The 21,124-nt window shown below is 39.7% G+C and overlaps 1 protein-coding gene across 1 annotated transcript; it reads right to left on the bottom strand.

Moving 5' to 3' along the window:
- Positions 1–671: 671 nt before the first annotated feature.
- tcf25 (transcription factor 25 (basic helix-loop-helix)) lies at positions 672–20,480 on the bottom strand. Its single transcript, XM_047364144.1, has 18 exons — positions 20,134–20,480; positions 17,056–17,193; positions 16,882–16,953; positions 16,663–16,784; positions 14,942–15,007; positions 14,769–14,851; positions 13,632–13,762; positions 12,475–12,574; positions 11,318–11,411; positions 11,090–11,182; positions 8,991–9,096; positions 8,730–8,889; positions 8,514–8,601; positions 8,139–8,297; positions 7,819–7,909; positions 4,947–5,026; positions 4,747–4,822; positions 672–913 (listed from the first exon to the last, which is right to left on the bottom strand). Exons 1-18 carry the CDS (start codon positions 20,356–20,358, stop codon positions 746–748), a joined length of 2,052 nt encoding a protein of 683 aa, XP_047220100.1. The 5' UTR covers positions 20,359–20,480; the 3' UTR covers positions 672–745.
- Between the last annotated feature and the right edge of the window lie 644 nt (positions 20,481–21,124).

Genomic DNA, 21,124 nt, shown 5'->3' with positions numbered 1-21,124 from the left:
CGTTTTCTGCCACACTTTTTCCTTCCCACAGACTTTCCACTGAGGTGCCTTAATACAGCACTCTTGGAACAGCCTATTCGTTCAGAAATTTCTTTCTGTGTCTTACCCTCTTGCTTGAGGGTGTCAATAGTGGCCTTCTGGACAGCAGTCAGGTCGGCAGTCTTACCCATGATTGGGGTTTTGAGTGATGAACCAGGCTGGGAGTTTTAAAGGCCTCAGGAATCTTTTGCAGGTGTTTAGAGTTAACTCGTTGATTCAGATGATTAGGTTCATAGCTCGTTTAGAGACCCTTTTAATGATATGCTAATTTTGTGAGATAGGAATTTGGGGTTTTCATGAGCTGTATGCCAAAATCATCCGTATTAAGACAATAAAAGACCTGAAATATTTCAGTTAGTGTGCAATGAATCTAAAATATATGAATGTTAAATTTTCATCATGACATTATGGAAAATAATGAACTTTATCACAATATGCTAATGTTTTGAGAAGGACCTGTATATTATTAAGTGAAGAGTGTGAAACTCAGTCATACTAGTTGACTTCCACTCTGTTTTCTAGAGGTGCAGGAAAGTTTCCTACTTTCAAACCGTTTGGATTTTCCCGAAGGTAAAGCAGAGTTTACCTTTCAATTAAAAAAAACGCACAATTAAGATGTCTAACTCCATCTGTTCATGACCACAGGAACATGTTTTCTTTTTTATTTCAACTCTTTGCATCCAACACTTGTTCGACCACTGCTCTCTCAGTCCCATTCATCCTCATCCCTGTAGGGGTTGTCTTCTCTGGGTGGCTCTTGAAAGCGGATGTTTGCCAGCATGTCCCTCATGGCCACCATCAGACGGTTCACCTCTTGGTTTAGCTCCTGGCCTGCTCGAGCCACCTCCATGTCATCCTCTTGTCTCAGTCCTCCCTGAAGATGGAAAACAAAGTAGATTTTTTTTTACCTAATAACCACCTCATTATTTTTTCCTTACTTTCTAAAATTTTATGATCCAGTGGTTTTTGTTACAGAAAATGATCTTTATGGTGCACTGTCTGACAAGATCATGCATCTGTAGCGCCATGTTAAGAATACCTGGCAGTATATGTTTTACCCTTTATTTTATTACCTTTATCCATAACATACCTCTTCCTCTCTTTAAGTATATAATTTAATAAGAAGGATATAGATAGAAGCATGCCGAGGGCACATCTGTTGTCACACTCTTATACAGCTGACCCACAGGATGTTCATCTGTACAGAACTTTGCAAAAGTATTCATACACCGTAAATTTGTTTGGGCTCCATGCAAAATACAGTGGATAGCAGAAAACTAACACTGCACGTCACCCTGGACACATTCCTATGGTAAAACATGGTGGTGGCAGCATGATCCAGTGGGGACGTTTTTTCAAAAACGATAAAAATGCAGTTTTACAAATTTGCTGAGTAAGGGTGTTTAAAAATATACGCACAACTGATTTTTCTCATTTTAATTTGTAAAAAAAGAAAAAAAAGAAAAACTTTGTATCACTAAAATACATTTGTTTGTGATTGTAATGTGAGAAAATGTGAAAATGAATACTTTTTGCAAGGCAGTATATGTATACATGTATCTGCGTGGTTGGTTCGGTTTGTGTTGCACACTGGCACTGGATTACAAGAACAACGATGAGATAAAGTGACTAATACACATATGTCTTCGCTTAACCATGTTTATGATCATTCTGCTGCTCGCAAAGCACAAGCAACATCCTTTAATAGCGATAAGTACCCTTCAGGTTCTAACAAAGGTACGTATTACAAGAACATCACTGTCTAAGGGATCCATCCATCCACTATGCTGGCTTATCCATGCAGGGTCTAGACAAAGTTTTTATGAAACTAAACATATTTGTTGTCATATTTTTACGCAGTATTGTTTTATTATCACTTCTTTAAATATACACTATTTGATCTATTCTACCTTTCTTTAGATAAAGGTGCTTTATGAATAAATTTATTATTTTTTTTTTTTCAACACAGTAGTATAAAAGTTCTGTTGATTGAACATATTCTTTGTGAAAATCCCAATAAATGATACGCAAAAATCCCCAAATCACCAACTTCTTCCAACTATTTTTATGACTCATTGGTGTCACAATAGAATAAAAATAAATGCTGCTTTCCAGCTTTAAGATTATAGCCTCTTTCAGATTATAAATCTTGCAATAAACTTACAACCAGAACCCACAGTACAGAACTCAGTACAACTGGTTTCCCATCATGGGCGCTGTGTGCTTTCAGACCATGCAGTTGAGATTGCAGAACCAAAGAATTCCTCTGCGTAATCTATTTCCCAGATCAGACTGTGCATGACCTTCATGTCTGAGGTCATCTTACCGTCAACAAAAAGCTGACAGTATGAAACTAAGACTAAAGCCCACATTGAAGAAACCAGGCGGTATATACAGTGCAGTTGACCCGAAATAACTTATCTTCTTGTTGAAGGTCTGATTCAACCAGAACATTTCTATTCAGAATATATAATAAAATAAAATTTGCATTTAAATAAAATTTTGAACAAAATCTAACTATTTATTTTGTGTTAACTGTTAAACGCATTCTCTTTCTGTTCCAAAACGAATTCACTCTTTGTACTCAAAGCTGGTTTATTAAAAAATCAACACTGTAAAAACACAACTCGTAACAGCTGAGAGCACAGATAAATAGCTTTGATCAAATCAAATTAACATCAATTTTAGTTCAGTAAATCAGCATCCAAATGTTCTGTACCACAATCAAAACAACTTTAGGTAATTCAGCTAAAAGACAGTTAAATCCCAAATAGAGACCAAAGTAATGAGCAACTGCATTACACACATAATGTTTGTATCTATTCCCAAACACTTCCCTCAGAAGCTTCAACTTTTTTTCTTTAAGAACAGATTTTACACAAAGTGTTTAGATGTTGCCAAAATGCCACAAAACTTCCTCTAAACCTCAGCATTTTGCTCAGCAAGGATCAACAGAAAGTGATTACAGCGCAGTAAAAAATGTTTGTTATTCAAAGGTGAAGAAAAAACTGGCTCGACTAATGCAAGACACATCCAACTGTTTATTTTAAAAACAACATCAAGGATTATAAAAAGAGGATAATAGCTAAGTGAGAACAAAGCCGCTGACTTATAACAGTAGTCCATCTCTAAATCCTAATGAGTAAGTTTCATAAATAGCAAATAATCTGCAAAGGCAAACAACTTCACACTTTGTTAATGTTATCATTGTTTAATTCCTCACTGACACACTGGGATGTGGAGGACAGAATTAACTGCAAAAAAGGTCATATGCCTTCATAGATACTCTACATTTGTCCCTTTAGGCTAACCATGAGCTTTGAGAGGAAATGTTTTATCCGTCAAGGGCACCGATTTTTCCACAGGGTCTGTAAGGTGCTGCAGCCTAATAGCTGTATCTGTGTCGGTTTTGTAACTGCTATACAGTCCTTGTACCTGGACATGACTGCATATTGTGCAGTTTGTGTTTCAAAATTAAGTAAAATGGACAAGCACAGGACAAAATCAAGTCACACCAAAAAAATTTCAATACCAGATGGCCAGTATCAAGTCATGTCTTTAACAAATAAAAAAGTACAATCTCTTTGTTGGATCTACACTTTAATTATGTTCAACTGGTGTTTTAGTATTTTTATACAATAAACACAGGAAACTGGATCAAATTAACACAGTAACATAGCGCCTAAAAACAAAGTTTAAAAAAAGGCCAATCCCTTGAGCTAAGCATCAATTTGTGAGTTCCAGATCAAAATTAAGAGGCGCATTCCCCTGAACGTGGTCAAGTACTGAACATGACTGAAAAAGCAGTCATGGTCTGAAGACAAACTTTGAAAGGACTCCAGAAATATAAAGAGCACGCTATAATAGAACAAGAACGTCGGGCTGGTTGGTTGTAAACTATAATGAAATGTGGAAAGATGTTGGGCCGTTTCCAAAACTGTGTATTCATTAACAATAATTCACTGATTCATTAAACTCATGAAGTCCGAGAAGAGGCCATAACAAAACAGCACACAGCCTGATCAATCATTTACAGACACTAGTGGCATCCGGTAAAACCAACATCTCCAACCAGGGTATAACATTACCCAGCTCCCATGTCTAATACAGTAATTATGATTTCTTTTTACAGTCATTTTGATTTCTTTTTTCCAAAGTCTCCACAACGTACTCATGTAGAGAGACGAGCTTTAAGAAAAGCTCGTCTCTCTGTTGAGGAGGCTAAGCCGGTCCCTCTATCCAAACGCTCCAGGAAGTTCAACAAAAACCTTTCAGATTACAGGAAATCGCAGCATTAGAAGCAATACTTAAGACTGCTTCACTTCCCGCCTGTCGGATCAGCAAGTTCATACTAACTGTATTGACTCTGAACAGAGTAACAGAATTTGTTAAAGACACAAATAACTTTTGTCTGCGGGGCTTACAGCTGCTGATCACATGTCGTCTCCTCATGCACAGCATGGGTTCTTAATTAGTGCTTTCTGCTCATATTCCGTGCCAACATCTTCAGATGCATTAGCGTTTCCTCTTTAGTGTAGAGTTAATTTTACAAACTATGACTGAAAGGCAGTGTAATATTTACAAATTTGAGTTAACGTTAGGGTAATAATGTAGGTCTGTTTCATTATTTTCTTCCACCATTTATATCACATAACCTAACTGACTTCATCTTTCCAAGGATCACGTACAAGAACTTGTGCGACTCACCTGGATGTTGAAGTTTGGGAGCAAAGATCGGAAAAACAGTGACAGTGTGCTCTCATTGGATGCACCAACCTGTTGTCTAAATGTGAGGAAACAAAAACACAAATGAAGAACAATGCTTTAAATTTCTTTTTAACTAAAGTTATAAGTATTTTTGTTCTATCAAGAGCAGAAATGCATGCAACATGAATGCAACACATCACCTCTCCGGTCTGATGTATGAAATCACTGAGTCCAGCGGAGGCAGAGGGTCAAAACCCATTACAGGTTGCGTAGTGACCTCCTATAGGAATTAGAAAGATACATGATATAAGGATCATTTCCAAAAAAATTATTTGCTTCCTAAACTTTCCACGGAATTGATGATGCTCATCTATGGCCAGGAAAGAACACCGGATTCATCACATCCAGAGAAATGTCTAAACATTAACTAGAAGAAAGACGAGCCTGTTCTCAAAGTTTAGATCGTTAGTTGGTCAAATCTGATGTGGAGTGGAGCCTGGCTTTTTTTGTGTTTGTTTGAAAAAGGAAAAAAAAAAAAAAAACAGTGCATGAGGATATGGTGCAATCTGTAATCTGTGTTGGAGCAGTGTGAATGCTGCTATATAGGGATTTATGTAACAGAAGAACATAAATAGGTTTGTCAAGCGAAAAGAAGACAAAATTGTCAAAATTTCTAACAAAGAAAAAAATTAAATGTGGAGTGCATATTCAACCTCCCCCAGTTAGTACTTTGTAGAACCATCTTTCGCTCAGATTACAGCTGCAAGAGTTTTGCAGCTTTTATCAGAGAATTAGCTTTCCGCATTTAGTGATTGAAATGTTTTTCCCAAATGTTCTTTGCAAATGAGCTCTAGGTTCAGTCAGATTGGATCAGCCAACAACAATTTTCCAGTCCAGCCACACATTCTCTCAAGTACATGTAGGTCTACAAAACCTGAACATGTTTTCATATAAATCATTCCATTGTAGTTCTGGCTGTATGTTTAGAGTCATTATGCTACTAGTAGGTGAACTATGACCCTGGTCTCATAAATACATAGTTTTCTTCTAGGGCTGCTCTGTATTTAACTGGATACTCATTCCAATCATATCTGATCACCTTTCCTGTCCCTGTTATTATATGTATTTCTTTAACAAACAAAATAAATAAAAGAAAACAAATCCTCACAGAATGATGCTGCCGCCACTATGCTTCACTGTGAGGTGCTGCATTCAGTGTTAGTTTTCTTCCACACACAGCGTTTTGAATGTATCCCTAAGAGTTCAATTTTAGTCTCATCTGACTACAGCACAATGTTTGCTGTTCCCCTACATGGCTTATGGCAAACTACATACAGGATGCCTTACGGTTTTCTTTCAACAGTTGATTTGTTCTTACCGCTTTTACATAAAGGACAAATATGTGGCGTGAACAACAATTTACCTGTAAAGATCTTTCCCCACCTGAGCTGTGGATTTCTGTAGCTCCTCCAGAGTTACCATGGGCCTCTTGGCTCCTTCTCTAATTAATTCTCTCCTTGTGTGGCCTGTCAGTTTAGCAGACAGCCATGTCTTTGTGGGTTTGTAGTGGTGTTATACTCTTTCATTTTTCAGATAACAGATTGAACCTTGCTTTAAACATCTACTAAAATGTTATCCTTGTCTTCATAATGCTGACTGTTAACTAATGTTCTCTAACAAACCTCCGAGGCCTATTTATTGTATTGTTTCACACATTGAGGCTGCATTTACTAATAAGCAGACTTCTAAAGGCATTTGGTTTGACTGCTTTTTATTCAGGTATATCAGATATTGTTTTTGATTTTTGGATGTAAACAAATGAGAAAACCATGAAACTTCCACCTTCGTCTTCACATTATGTGCTGCTTCATGTTGGTCTACCACATGAAACCCCAATAAGAAACACTACAGTTAGTTGTTTGGTGGGAAATTGTGAAACAGTTCAAAAGAGAAGCTTTTTTAAAACATCAAAAGTTCCTTTCTTTCCATATGGTGATGACCAGGTCTCAGCTGTTAACGTGGATCCTAAAAGCACCACCACTGTGCACGGTGGCGCAGTTGGTAGCACTGTTGCCTTGCAGCAAAAAGGTCCTGGGTTCGATTCCCAGTCTGGGGTCTTTCTGCATGGAGTTTGCATGTTCTCCCCGTGTGTGCGTGGGTTCTCACCGGGTACTCCGGCTTCCTCCCACAGTCCAAAGACATGCCTGTTAGGTTAATTGGTCACTCTAAATTGCCCTTAGGTGTATGAATGAGTGTGTGCATGGTTGTTTGTGTGTTGCCCTGCAATGGACTGGTGACCTGTCCAGGGTGTACCCCGCCTCCCGCCCATAGACTGCTGGAGATAGGCACCAGCTCGCCCGCAACCCACTATGGAATAAGCGGTAGAAAATGACTGATGACTGAAACTTCCACCTTCGTCTTCACATTATGTGCTGCTTCATGTTGGTCTACCACATGAAACCCTAATAAGAAACACTACAGTTAGTTGTTTGGTGGGAAATTGTGAAACAGTTCAAAAGAGAAGCTTTTTTAAAACATCAAAAGTTCCTTTCTTTCAATATGGTGATGACCAGGTCTCAGCTGTTAACGTGGATCCTAAAAGCACCACCACTGGAGAGTTTGAGCACTAAGGTCCCCTGTGGCCTACTACCCTGATGGTGTAGTCATGCTGTTAAAATAAAACATTCCCTTTGGACACACCTTTAGATGTTCATGATTGATCTTCAACTGGCAATATTTTTCCTGGGCGCTGTATATCATCTTCTGCTTTTTACGCATTTCTTGCATAATAACATACAATAACATGGACACACTGTTTGCAGAGTTCCCATCTGCCCAGCATCATGCTTGCTTGTTTATATGCTATATGATCATTTTTGTTGTATTTAAAACCACTACCTCTATCAAATAACCTGCAGAACATGGTTTATGTTGTTTTATTCTAGAAAAATACATTTCATCGAACTTAACGGAAATCTTTAATTGGTATCGGCTAATAAAGCTTGATTGGTTCAGTTTTCTGGGAGATTCTGCAGGAAAATGTTGTTAGAAACTAAGGTAGGGAACTCTTACAAGGGGCAGAGTCGAGGAGGCTTCTTTAATCTCCGAGAGGAGCACATGGCGATGAATGTTTCTTGGTGCACTCTGGTACCTCTGCTTTCTCCTAGAATACAGCAATAAAGAGCACATTTCTCAGAATTAATGAACTATATGTACAAAGCCCAGGTTCATTGGAGAATAAATTATTTTATACCCAATTAGCTCTGTAAAAAATATGCTGACATATTCGCTGCAGTTAAACTTTTCATATTTGTTATGAAAGAAGGATCGTCTCCGTTTGACGCTGAGCAAAGTTGACACAAATATGACTGAGCAGAAAATTGATAATTTACTTGTTCTGGCAGTCTTCCACGAGAGCATCTTTGGCATCAACTCGACGCAGCACCTCCTTCACAGACTCCTCTAGCCAGAGCATTACCACTGCCTCCTTCCACAGACTGTATGTTCTCCCCACATACAGAGCTGTGAGCTCAGCCAAAGCTGGTGGCTGTCTGAAAACAGAAGATGTTTGGTGAGTTTGAAAGTTAATGGATGTGAGGAAAAACACTTCAAAACAACATAAAAAAAACTTTTAGGTCATTATTTATCTGCAGCAGCATAATGAGTTTTTCTGGTAATACAGTGTGGACAGATCAATTTTAGCATGCAGCATTTATGCAACAGCATTGGTGTATCGTGTGTTATCTTAGGAAAAAAAGGAGACTTACCCTATCTGACTCTTTGGGCCAAAGAAGCTATGAGAGGAGACTGCGCTATCAGGCTGCACAGTGCACAGATCCAGCAAAGGCATCAAGACTGCAAAACACATAATTACAGGAGGAAATATGATGAAAACCTCAATATAATAGTAATAAATCACTACCGTTCGGTTTCAGTTGTGTTGTTAACAGGGGATGTGTGGAAGGTTTGTAAACTCATATAACCTCCAGGGAACATTATGAGAGCGCTCTGGAGCATCTGGTCGGCATGTCGTCTTTGTTTGTCACTTTCTTCAGGATCCAGGTCTTCTTGCTGACTCAGGTGGAAATGGCAAAGTGCACAGGAGAATGCAAAGTTTGGCAGCTGAGACAGATTTCTGTGCTCCTGGAAAAGAGAAAAAAAAAAAAAAAAGTTAGCATCAGACTAAGGAGTTAAAAGCTGCACACAAACAAGCGCTCACACAGGACACAACGGCAAACTTTTACCTCCCAGTCCTGATACAGCTGAAGGAGAGACTTGTACTCTCTGGAACGAAGCATGAGGAAATCAATGAGCAGCAGCATGCAAAGCGGGTCAGCGTCTGGGTCTAAGCTGTAAGACACAAAGCCACAAGTAAAACAGTCAATTTAAGTACTTAGGAAGAGGTTTTCAGCAAATAATCACAAGTCTAATTTTGTTTTAAAAGGATTTACAGAAAAATTTGAAAAATGTTGTAATGGTTTATTTATGTTTGTTTGAGGTGAAGCATCTGAACGTCTGTAATAATTTTAACCAAACAAGTTTTAATCAACTTTAATTCAGAACTATGGATTAAGCACAACCCGCAACAGATTGTAAATATCTACACTACTTTCTGCAGCATAAATAAAGATTAAACATTAAAAGAAGTCGTATTCATTCAAGGGCAGCATATAGCTCTGCTATTTGCTTAGGCTTGTTCTCTGTAAGGAAGTGAACCTCGAGTCTCCAGTCTCAAGTCCTCTGCATCCTCTAACACTGGACCCACAGTCCTTCACATTTTAGATGCGTCTCTGCTGCAGCACACCTGGCTACAATGATTGCATTACGCCCTCAGAAGCCTGTTAATTACCCATTCATTTAAGTCAAATGTGTGGCAGCAGGAAAACCCCTAAAACATGCTGGACAGTGCGCCCTTACGACCAGGGTTAAGAAACCCTGCAGGTCTAAGAGGTTTTCCATCAATATTTAGCTTCACTCAACCCTGACCAGCTTTCCTGTCCTTGCTAAACAAAAGACTCCCCACAGCATCATCCTGCCACTACCATGTTTTACTGTGGAGATGGTATGTTTAGGGATGTACAGTGTTAGTTTTTCAGCATATCACCTGCATGTAGGCCATACAGTTCAACTTTGTTTTGACTAGAGCCCCTTCTTCCACAAACTTCCTGTGTCCCCTGCATGGCTGCAAAAAAAGACTTTTTGTGTCTTTCTTTCAAGAATGGCTTTGCTTTTGCCACTCTTTCATAAAAGTTAGATCTGCGGTGTACATTACTAACAGTCTCCCATCTGAGCTTTGGATCTCTGCAGCTACCCCACAGTTACCATAGGTAACCTCATAAGTTACCTCTTGAGTGGTTCTCTAATTATTACTGTCCTTGATCGGGGTGTCAGTTTAAGTAGACGGTGGCGGCCCACAATGATCTTGAAAGTTCACAACTTGAGATACAGTTTAATAGCCTAACCCTGCTTTAAACCTTTCTACAACTTTATTACCGATTTTTGCTGTGTTTCTTGGTCTTTATGATGCTGTTTGTTCACTCATGGTCTTGAACAAATCTCTGAGGCCTTCTTAGAACAGCTGGATTTAGATTAGTTACAAATGTGTAGGTGTGTCTTCTGAAGGCAAGTGGTTGCACTGGATCTTAGAGTTATCTGAGTAAGGTGGGGTAAATACAAATGTCTGACTCCCTTCTCAGATTTTTATTTGCAAAAAGTTTTAAAATTCATGCATCCTCATCCTTTCACTTCACTTGCATAAATTCCCCAAAAAAACACTGAAGTTTGTGAAAAATGTCAAAAAGATTAAGAGGTATGAATACTTTTGAATGCCAAGTAGTGTTGGCATGCAGAGCAGGAACATATGGGACTTGAGATAAACTACCCTACTACATATTGCATCCAAGCAGTCCAGTGCAAAAGCAACATCGTACACTTTGATACTTCAGTGACGGCATTTTGATGCACTGAGTAGATCTAGTTTGGATCATCACTTTTAGGGAAACTGCTAGATTTTCAGAAATGTGGGCGAACCAAAACATCATTGCTTGCACAAAAACTGCAAAAGCTCGGGCAAATGTCCATCTGAATTTCAGAAAGCGTGCAGCAGAGAACACAAATGAAAGCATAATCCTTGCCTATTTAAGCGTTAAGAATACACTTTTGTTCACATAATATCTAAGCTAATGGTTGTTAAAGTATATCTTGCATGTATCATGATACATTTCTTTTCAATAAATAAAATGCTAGTCAGAAATGTCATGAGCAGAATACAGTCCAACAAATAAACATATAATAACTCCCAAGTGATATTCTGTTGGTTTTGAAGCATGTTTCCTTCTTTTACCAAAGGATCAGTTTGCAGTACTCCAAAGCGGTCCGTGGGCATCCTCTCTTCTCCAGGAACATCATGTGCTTATAAAGAGCCAGATAAAATGCTCTGCAAACAAGGATTATTAAATTACTGGATTGCTGCGGCCATAAAACATAATTTAAGTTCATAACGTTAATCTGGGGTCAAACTGATGCCTCACAACACCAAACATAGGAGGAAAAAAAACAAGACACAACCAACCTGTTTTCTGGTCTCAAATAATCCAGCCGACTGGTACCGGATGTCAGGCTGAATAGAGGATGAAAAGCACACTCGAAGCTGTACAAAGCCCGTTCTGCACAAACAAAAAAAACAAAAAAAAAACAGAGAACATATTTTTCTAAAGGAGTTCATAACTAGATACACAGCTCCCCGATGAGCAAAAGCAGATCAAAACATTGAAAGAAACATGCTCTGCCAGTCATAATCCTGCTTAAAATCAACTTACCAGCAAGTCTTTACAACCTTAAAATATTAAAACTGAAAACCTCTGTTTTATGGTGAGGTTCAGCCGAAGGCATGTAATTCAGTTATCCTGGGAGGAAGACAAAGGCTTATTATGAAATGATCCCTCTGGTCTTCCACATAGATTTAAAAAAGCGTTAAAGGACAGGGTCTGTGATAATAAACGTAGCATTGTGCTTTGTATGAAGCCTGAACTCTGACTTCTAAACAGAGGCTGGTTTGTTGAGTCACAATTTGCAAAAGCGCACAGCTCCGAAATGATTCAATCTGATGAACTTATAAACAAAAATAGGAGTCATCAGTTTATTTGACATTATTTTTTTGGGTAAAGTCCCTCTGACAAATAAACGTAATTCCAAATATGAAGCAAAAAACACAGCGATCTCTGCACCACTCATAAACAGAAGTTTTTTAATTTATTTTCACATGATCTTCGTTACTTTAAGGATTCTCATGAGACTAACCCGAGTATAGTGAAATGTGATGATCCAAACACAATATTCCACTTGTCCTTTTAAGATATGATGATGAAAGCCAGACCTATAATTGACAACACAGTATTTTCTAAACAGGGACTGCATCCTTTCATGCTTGTGCCAATATCAGTTCTCTATAAAAAGGACAAACTTGGAACAGAACGACTTTGTTTGTTAAAATAGAAGAGCCTGGGAGGCTTCATGGATGCGTCGACAAATAAGTTAGTGTTGCAATATGGAAAGCTTCCAGGTTCATATTTGACACTAACCAAAATAAACTAAAGTCAATCTTCATCTCAGACGGTCAGTGTGCAGGTAAGACATAATAATTTGCTCCGGAAAATACTGAGATTGGGTGCAAAGAATTCCTTGAAAATTCATCTTATAAAGCTCAACACATTCCAGTTCGCTCCTCACCGATGAGGTCCCGCGCCATTTCTTGATCCTCTTGTATCCTGCAGACGTCAGAAAGCTGCAGCAGGGAATCGATGTGGTAAGGGTTAAGCTGAAGCAGAGCCTACAGGAAAAAAAACCCCGGAAAAAACAGTGGTCAACATGACAGAGCTGGGCAGAAATAATTGTAAAATTCATCTAATTTTGAATGCTTTATGTCACTGTATTTTTTTAACTTATCAACCAATGCCGGCTGCTGCAAAATGAAACAAAAAGAGGCAATAAGCTTAACTTAAAGCTGAGAATGTTTAAACCTTAAAGAGTTTGTGCTTTTCACTTTGTTTGGCACTTTTACAGACCTTTTTGAAGGTCATGAAGCATGTTTCCAATATGTTTCCCTCAAAACTTAATTAACCTGATCCCTGAATCTTCCCTGAGCAGCTTGATGTCTGTGTTTTAACTGCTGGGCCCATTTATGTAAATTACTTCCTGCTAGAGCTGCTCCTCTTTGGACCTCCTCAGCTTACTGTGTGGGAGAAAAGGTGGGTTGGTAATAAAGGTGCATTTTCACTGCAGGAACCTTATCAGGAACTAGGGTAGTTATCTGGAGTAGTTTTTCTCCCAGCTAAGTTCTCATTACAGGAACCAAGTCCAAATAAGACAAAAGCAAGTAGAAATCTACTTGAAACGGCTCGGTAAAGACGGCAGGACTTTTTGGGATGGACTCTATGCTAAAGATGGAACTTTGCGGTGGGAGGATGGTAAACATTTCTCAGTTTATACTCCTCTGCAGATCATACTGTCTGTTAACTTTAAATTTCATGGCACTTTCAATAAAACCGGTAATGTCAACTTTTTTTTCAGCATTTATGTTGTGAGATTCAGATTAAACTAATATAAACTGTCATTTATCGATAATAAATTTGAACGGAGCAAGCACATCGCTGCTGTGGGCGGTTATTCTTTCGCTGGTTATTAAAAATCTGTCGATCATCACAAACGTCTTCTGAGTTAAAACTGGTTTTAATTTGGATCTTAGGGAAGGGTTTAAAATCCTAAAATGTTATTTATCAAGAGAACTCTGTCAGGCTCCAACTGGTAAATTACAAAAGTCACGCTTAAGATTGAAGTTAAGTAAGGTTTCAGTATTAAAAACTCTGCTATATGAGAGAAAAACTCACCACGATGTTGTTGGGATCCATGGACTCCACAGCTTCTAAGAACTTGAACTGCACTTGTTGGTAGTCCCGGTTGTGCTCAAACGTAAAGCAATGAATGCCATTCTTTGAGTCCAGCAAGGTCATGGAGATTCCTGAGGAAATTTGGGTCAATTAACATATAAAACTGTAAAAAAAATGAAGCATTAAAATTTGACCGAAAGTGAAAACTGTCTAATATTATCTAAGATTTAATGTATTGCCATCTGTTCTAAGGAATTAGATTTATACACGTAAAAAACTGACTATAAAACTAATTATTTAATTACCATTGAGTCTAGTAAGTAATGTAGAACTTACAATAAGCCAAACTGTCAATTATAGACCCAAAGATTATAATCTAAATTTGTGGTACCTAAATTACTGTGAGGACATTAATGCAACATGTAACATGCTGTGGGTCAGTGCAGATTATACAATAACCTATTAGTTCCTCAGATGATCAGTTTGGAGCATGGACACCAAACAGGAAGTGAGTGAGCAAGTTACCGAACGCTTAAAACACAGGACTCTGTGTGCTGATGAGGCTGGGGTTTAAACCTTTCATAACAACCTAAGCTGATATTTGTGGGAAAAAAATGCCATCAGGCTATAGCGTGAAAATCCATCAGACAGATTAGGTAATGAATCAATAAGGACTTTCACTGTGTTCACAATAAGCCAGTCTTTATGATGACGTCATAGTCCCAAAACGCTTTCGGCCTTGTCTACGATGCCTGTCTGCAAATCTGGGAAACTGAGAAAAGTCTTGCTAATGTGGTTAAAATATTGCTATTTATGTTTCCCAAAGAACAAGAGGTGGGTGTTGTAATCATAAATTTGAATTAAGGCAAGTTGGAGAGATTTACTGCGATTCAAGAAAACATAAAACCGATCTACACACATCTTGTTCCCTTCAGTGCCCCACTAAAATATTAATAACCCTTTTTTTTTTTTTTTTAGAACTATCACATTACAACCACAAACTTCAGTGTACTTTATTAGGATTTTATGTGACAGACCAACACAAAATAGTGCCTTTGACTAGGTCTATCACATACAATCCTCTTCAAATAGTTTGTGGTTGAAATGTGACAAAATGCGAGGAAGTTCCAGGCCCACCTGGCCGGCTGAAGCGAGGCCAACTGTCCTTTGGACTGGTCATCCAAGTGCTGCGGTGAAAGTGCCGGTTTCTTTGTCGAGGTCTGGTACAGGAAAAAAAAACAAGGTAACTGAAAATGTATATTTTTACATCAAAAGTCATCATTTCTAAAACATTTTTTTTTATTTCTTACCTCTGATCACCAAGAACAGCTCGAGCTCCAAAGTATCTCTTCAGCTCGGTCTCTGGGTTGAGATTCCTGATCAAATACCAGAGAGATTCACATTAACAATGTAGACGAGCTGCAGAAAGTCATTTCATGTGACTTATTTTTATACATTCTAGACCATTTAAAATAAAATGTTTTCAAACAATATCATCGGCAATGATGATCTACAGAAGGCAGGAGCACTTGTTTATGTTGCCGGATTCTATGAGCCAACCTGAAAATATTAAGTGTACAACCTGATTTGCAATCATTGACTGCATATAATTACATCCCACCAGTAAAGGATGTCCAGAGATTGCACATATACTAAATCTATGCATTTAGGCTACACACAGAGACTACTTTCTCCATGTATGAATTTGTTTAGACTGAAACAACCTTCTGTCTAAGGCACCAGTTTAAGTGGCCAGTGTGTGCAATATCCCCATGTGGTTTTACTTTTTAGCCAATATAAAGCATTGTTCCTCTGTATTTCTAAACCAAATTAATTCCTCTTTGCTGTGTCAGCCAAGCACCATCATGTGGTAGCTTTAGGAGTTACAACATCACAAGGCAGGGTATCAATGCACAGCCACTGTAACAAGGTAAAACACACTCGGGTGACATAAATGTTTCCATACCTCCACACAAAATAATGTCATGCCCTATCCATCTGTAAAAAAGTCTATTTCTAAACAATTTGGAGTGTGGATCCATTTCAACAGTGGAACAACAGATGTGAAAGTCCACCTGTGGTCAGACCATGCAATGCTCTGAAAACCTGCAAAAGCTCCACGTTCAGCTGCTCTTATTTAGGAAAACATGTAGGAAAACGCTGAGCAAGTCACCAGGAAAACAAGGCTTTCCAACAAAAACGATAACTTATCAAACCACAGGACTTTACAAACAGTGTAATTTGAGCCCAAAGTGGAGACTGTGGCCATAATACACAAAATGTTTTGTAAAAATAAACCACAGGACATTGAGATAAATATCTTAAACCAGCCAATGATTTAGATGGGTTTTACAGCACCGGCACATGGGCATCTTGGAGTCACTGAATTAAATATACTAATTAACTACTCTGCATAGCAAAGCATTATAAAGACAAGGAAGAGTCTGGTATCTGACGTTTACCCAAAAATGGCCCAGTTATAAAGGCCTAAAGTACAGGCATCACCTGGATTAAAGTAGTGAGATGAAGGGCTGTTTGGAACCAAATGCCTGAGAACCTCAATGAACTGCAGAGGACTCCATTATCCTTTATTACATCTAAATAGGTGAATCTCAATTTATTTATTTTTCATTATAATTTAATTTAAACAAGATTTTCAAGCTGTGAATTCCAGAATCACCCCATCGATCCAAACTGACCAAAAAGATTTTCTCTGCATCTCCTATTGGTCTTTTTTCAGCTGATAAACATTCCAGCTGTTTAGATTTTTTTATGCAAGTGATGTCACTGATTACTAATATTAGTATGACTTTTATTTTAAGGGTGGAATAAAAGGGCTGCAGTTCTTTGTTAAATAATCTCTTGTTGTGTAACAACCAAAATAAATAATCTTGCTAAAGATATCCAATGCATTATAATGACACAGCACATTGAAATCAGAGTTTTGTGTTCATGTTTATGCGAAGATCCATGCTTTTGACGCCAATCATGACAGGTTTATGTGCATTCTCAGCATGAAAAAGCTTCACACCTGTGCTCCACATGCAAGACAGATCTTCTGATCGAGCCTCCGCAGTCCTCACTTTGTAGACTCATGCTGTTGGACTGCTCCAGGTTCTCCAGAAGTAAATCAATATTTTCTGTCGCAGTGCCCTGAAAACAATAAAAACACACTTTGAATAATTTGTGATGACAGTTTAACTGTCATGTTGCTGTAACTCTCCTGTTAAGGATTGAATATATCTCATACATTTACTTGTCCATCCTCTGATGTCATTTTTGTTTTCTTCTTTTTTTTCTTCTTTTTAAGTCTGTCTCCAGACTGCAAAAGAAAAAAGAGAAGATAGAGGTAAGCTGTATCTTAAGATAAAAACATTAAGGTCAATCTGGGAGACAACTTACATTCCTTTTGTTTTAACCTCACCTTTGTGGACTCCTCCTCATACTTTTGATCTTGGTTCTCAACATCTTTGTTATCATTCTTTCTGGGCACACCCCCTTTATTACTCTCTGGATCTTCATCGGGTGAAACTCTCTCTGCCTCATTTTCTGCATCACATATCTGGTAGAACAGCAAGACAAAAAACAGTGTACTGGGTCAATTAAGCTTTAATTGTAATATTTAAAGTTTCCAAAAACAATCATACATAATAAACCTGGTCGTTACCAGGTTCTAAAACTATTTCATTAGAACCTCAAATGTACAAAAGCACAAAACAAATCCTCTGCTCTTACAATGTTAAACAAAGATTAAGCAAAAATGGAGAAGCTGTGTGCAAAAACTATGTACACTTTTGTTACCTTCATGGGGTTTCTACATCAACCAAGAGCTGCTAATCAACTGCACTTGACTCGCTGATCGTCATCAGGTGTGACCACCTCTGTAAAAGGAGGGGTTCTGGCAGTTTGCTGCTCTGAAGCATCCCAGTATGTATTAACACAATGCCAAGACGGAAAGACAATGGCCTCAGAGAACTAAGGTCGCTCCATCAATCTGGGTGGGGTTATAATGTAATTTCTAATCAAGCTGAAGTCTGTCGTTTTACAGAGAGAATGATTATTGACAAACAGGAAACATTTAGGACAGCTGCTAATTTTCCCAGGACTGGACATCCCACCAGTCTTCCCACCTCAGATCAGACTCAAAACTTAAAAGACTGATTGTTTGTCCTAAGAAGAATATGGCACCTAGCTTAGGTTTGCAAAGCTGTTAAGCTTGAATGGTTCAAAAAGAATTGAATCAATCTTGCACTGGACCTGCGGACGTCTTAAAGACTTTCACCCTGACTGAATGTTTTGGACACTTGGGTGAAGAGAGGGGCTGAACTGTCCACTGATCACCACCTGGTGGTGAGTTAGATCCGCTGGAGGAGGAGAAAGTCGGACAGACTTGGAAGGCCCAAGCGCGTAGTGAGGGTCTGCTGGGAACATCTGGCGGAGCCCTTGGCCAGGGATGTATTCAACTCCCACCTCCGGGAAAGCTTATGCTGCTGCCCGTAGCTGCAGCCGTAAGGTCTGCGGTGCCTGTCGCGGCGGCAATCCCAGAACCCGGTGGTGGACACCGGCAGTAAGGGACGCCGTCAAGCTGAAAAAGGAGTCCTATTGGCTGTGGTTGGCTTGTGGAACTCCTGAGGTGGCTGACGGGTACCGTGAGGCCAAGCGTGCCACGGCCCGGGCTGTGGCAGAGGCAAAAACTCAGGCCTGGAAGGAGTTCGGTGAGGCCATAAAGAAGGACTACCGGTTGGCCTCGAAGCGATTCTGGCAAACCGTCCCGTGCCTCAGGAGGGGGAAGTAGTGCATCGCCAACACTGTTTACAATGGGGGTGGGAGGCTGCTGACCTCGATTGGGGACATTATTGGGTGGTGCAAGGAGTACTTTGAGGATCTCCTCAATCCTGCTATCACGCATTCCCTGGTGGAAAAAGAGGCTGGGGACTCAGGGTTGGACTCTTTCATCACCCAGGCTGAAATCACCGAGGTGGTTATAAAGTTCCACGATGGCAAGGCTTCGGGGGTGGATGAGATCCGCCCTGAGTACTCATATCTCTGGATGTTGTGGGGCTGTCATGGTTGACACACCTCTTCAACATTGCGTGGCGGTTGGGGACAGTGCCTATGGAGTGGCAGACTGGGGTGGTGGTCCCCCTTCATAGGAAGGGTGACCAGAGGGTGTGTTCCAACTACAGGGGGATCACACTCCTCAGCCTCCCTGGTAAGGCCTACGCCAGGATATTGGAGAGGAGAGTCCGGCCGATAGTCGAACCTCGGCTCAGCTTGTCCTCTTCAGGTTGGAGGGGAGTTCCTGCCTCAAGTGGAGGACTTCAAGTATCTAGGGGTCTTGTTCACGAGTGAGGGACGAATGGAGGGGGAGATTGACAGACGGATCGGTGCGGCTGCCGCATTAACGGGGGCACTTTGCCGGTCCATTGTGGTAAAGAGAGCTGAGCCGAAAAGCGAAGCTCTCGATTTACCGGTCGGTCTACGTTCCTACCCTCACCTATGGCCATGAACTTTGGGTCAGGACCGAAAGAACGAGATCCCGGATACAAGCGGCTGAAATGAGCTTCCTCCGTAGGGTGGCCGGGCACTCCCTTAGAGATAGGGTGAGGAGCTCGGCCATCCGGGAGGGGCTCGGAGTAGAGCCGCTGCTCCTCCATATCGAGAGGAGCCAGTTGAGGTGGCTCGAGCATCTATATGCTTCCTGGACGCCTTCCTCGGGGGTGTTCCAGGCACGTCCCACCGGAGGAGGCCAAGGGGACGGCCCAGGACACGATGGAGGGACTATGTATCTCGGCTGTCCTGGGAACGCCTTGGGCTCCACCCGGAGGAGTTGGAGGAGGTGTCTGGGGAGAGGGATGTCTGGGCGTCTCTGCTGAGTCTGCTGCCCCCGCGACCCGGTCCCGGATAAAGCGGAAGACAACGAGTATGATATGGTGTAGTATTTCTAGGTTTAAATGTGATTTTTCAAAAGACAAAACAAAAGCCACGGTTATGTGTAGTGGAAATAAATGCAATAAGTATATAAACTTTTGACATACTTAGGTATACTTCCAGTCATAAAATTGTTGGTATAAATGTGTTTGAAGGACACCTTATCTTAAACCTAGCTTTAAACTATATCTACAAAGTCATGTTTATAAGTTGTTTTATGAGAGCATGGGTACATTTGCCCTTTGTATTCTTGGCTTTCTGGAGTGAGAGAGCTAATTACTCTAAGAGTATGTTTATGTGTATATATTCTCTAGAACATCTATAATTATTAGTCTTTTGATGTGTTTAACTAAACATTTTAGTTTAGAAACTTTAAGTCCCCAATGAGCTGGCTAGTCTAATATACTGTATCGCCTGTTAATGTTTAAACTAAGAGTGAGCTAAAACCTGACTGTTAGCTTGTCTTAGCTAGGCAGGCTACCAGGAGATGATGTAAACAACTGTCAAGGAGAGACACAAACTACCGTGGATGTAAAACAAACAAGTAACTTCAGTTTCGCAGTCACCTTACCAGTTCATAAATGTTACTGAAGTTCTTCTGGGCCTTATTTTTCTTTGCCTTTCGGCTGCTGGAAGGAGGAGAAACCTTAGCAACATTAGCTGTGTCCAGCTGCTCCTCCTCAACCTCAGCTTCAGCCTGCTCCTCCGGGCTGTCTCCCAAACTTAGGACCCCGACGTCCAAGGCCTCCTGACCCCGCTGTTTCCCTTTGAGCCTTCTCAAAGCCCGAGTGGACATTGTAAGCTATTTGTATGTCGACTAAATCTAAATTTTATTATGTTTTAGAGTTGTTTTCATAGCTGTCAGATAACAAACCAATGGGATGAGGGTAAAATTCAGTCTCCTTCTTCTTCTGTTACGAAGTTAGGATGACATCGTCCTCTAGAGGAAAGATTAAATATTGCATCACATTTCTTTTTCCTTTTAAAATCAAATCATTTTAAATGTGCTCAAGTTTACCAAATCAGCAGTTTTAACCATTTTAAATAATAGATTTATTATAATAAAAAATAATCAGTGGAAACAAGAACATGTTTCTTCTTAGTGCCAACAAGGGATAGCCAGGGAGGTCAACAATCACTCCCACACATTTGTCCTCACTGGGCAAGTCTACTTTAGCAAGCTTATAAAGGCTTTTTTATGCTGAATTACGTTTCTGGGCTGTTGCAAATTGTGGCAACCAGAGTCTGTTTGTCATTAATAGCAAAGGAGGATTTCCATGATTCAGCATAATACCTTGCACATATTTACTCATATTTAAGAAGAGTACTTTATTGTTTTTTTGATAATCACCAGGCTAGTACTTGGGCTAGTTCTACATCTAAGCCAACCAATAAAACCTTTAAAGAGGTGAGCTGGACATCCATTATAAAAACTTAAACTGGTTAGAAATCTCATAAAAACCCATGCAAAACAAATCTGGAGATATCTCTTTTGTTTACAAACAAACTACATCTTCAAATGTGTTGAAAATGAAAAAAGCATTATTTAGATTTCTAAATTA

This window comes from Girardinichthys multiradiatus, chromosome 4, assembly GCF_021462225.1.
Source record: "Girardinichthys multiradiatus isolate DD_20200921_A chromosome 4, DD_fGirMul_XY1, whole genome shotgun sequence".
Classification (NCBI taxonomy): domain Eukaryota; kingdom Metazoa; phylum Chordata; class Actinopteri; order Cyprinodontiformes; family Goodeidae; genus Girardinichthys; species Girardinichthys multiradiatus.
Note: the sequence above shows the minus strand (reverse complement) of the source record. Positions and strands in the feature narration are given on the sequence as shown.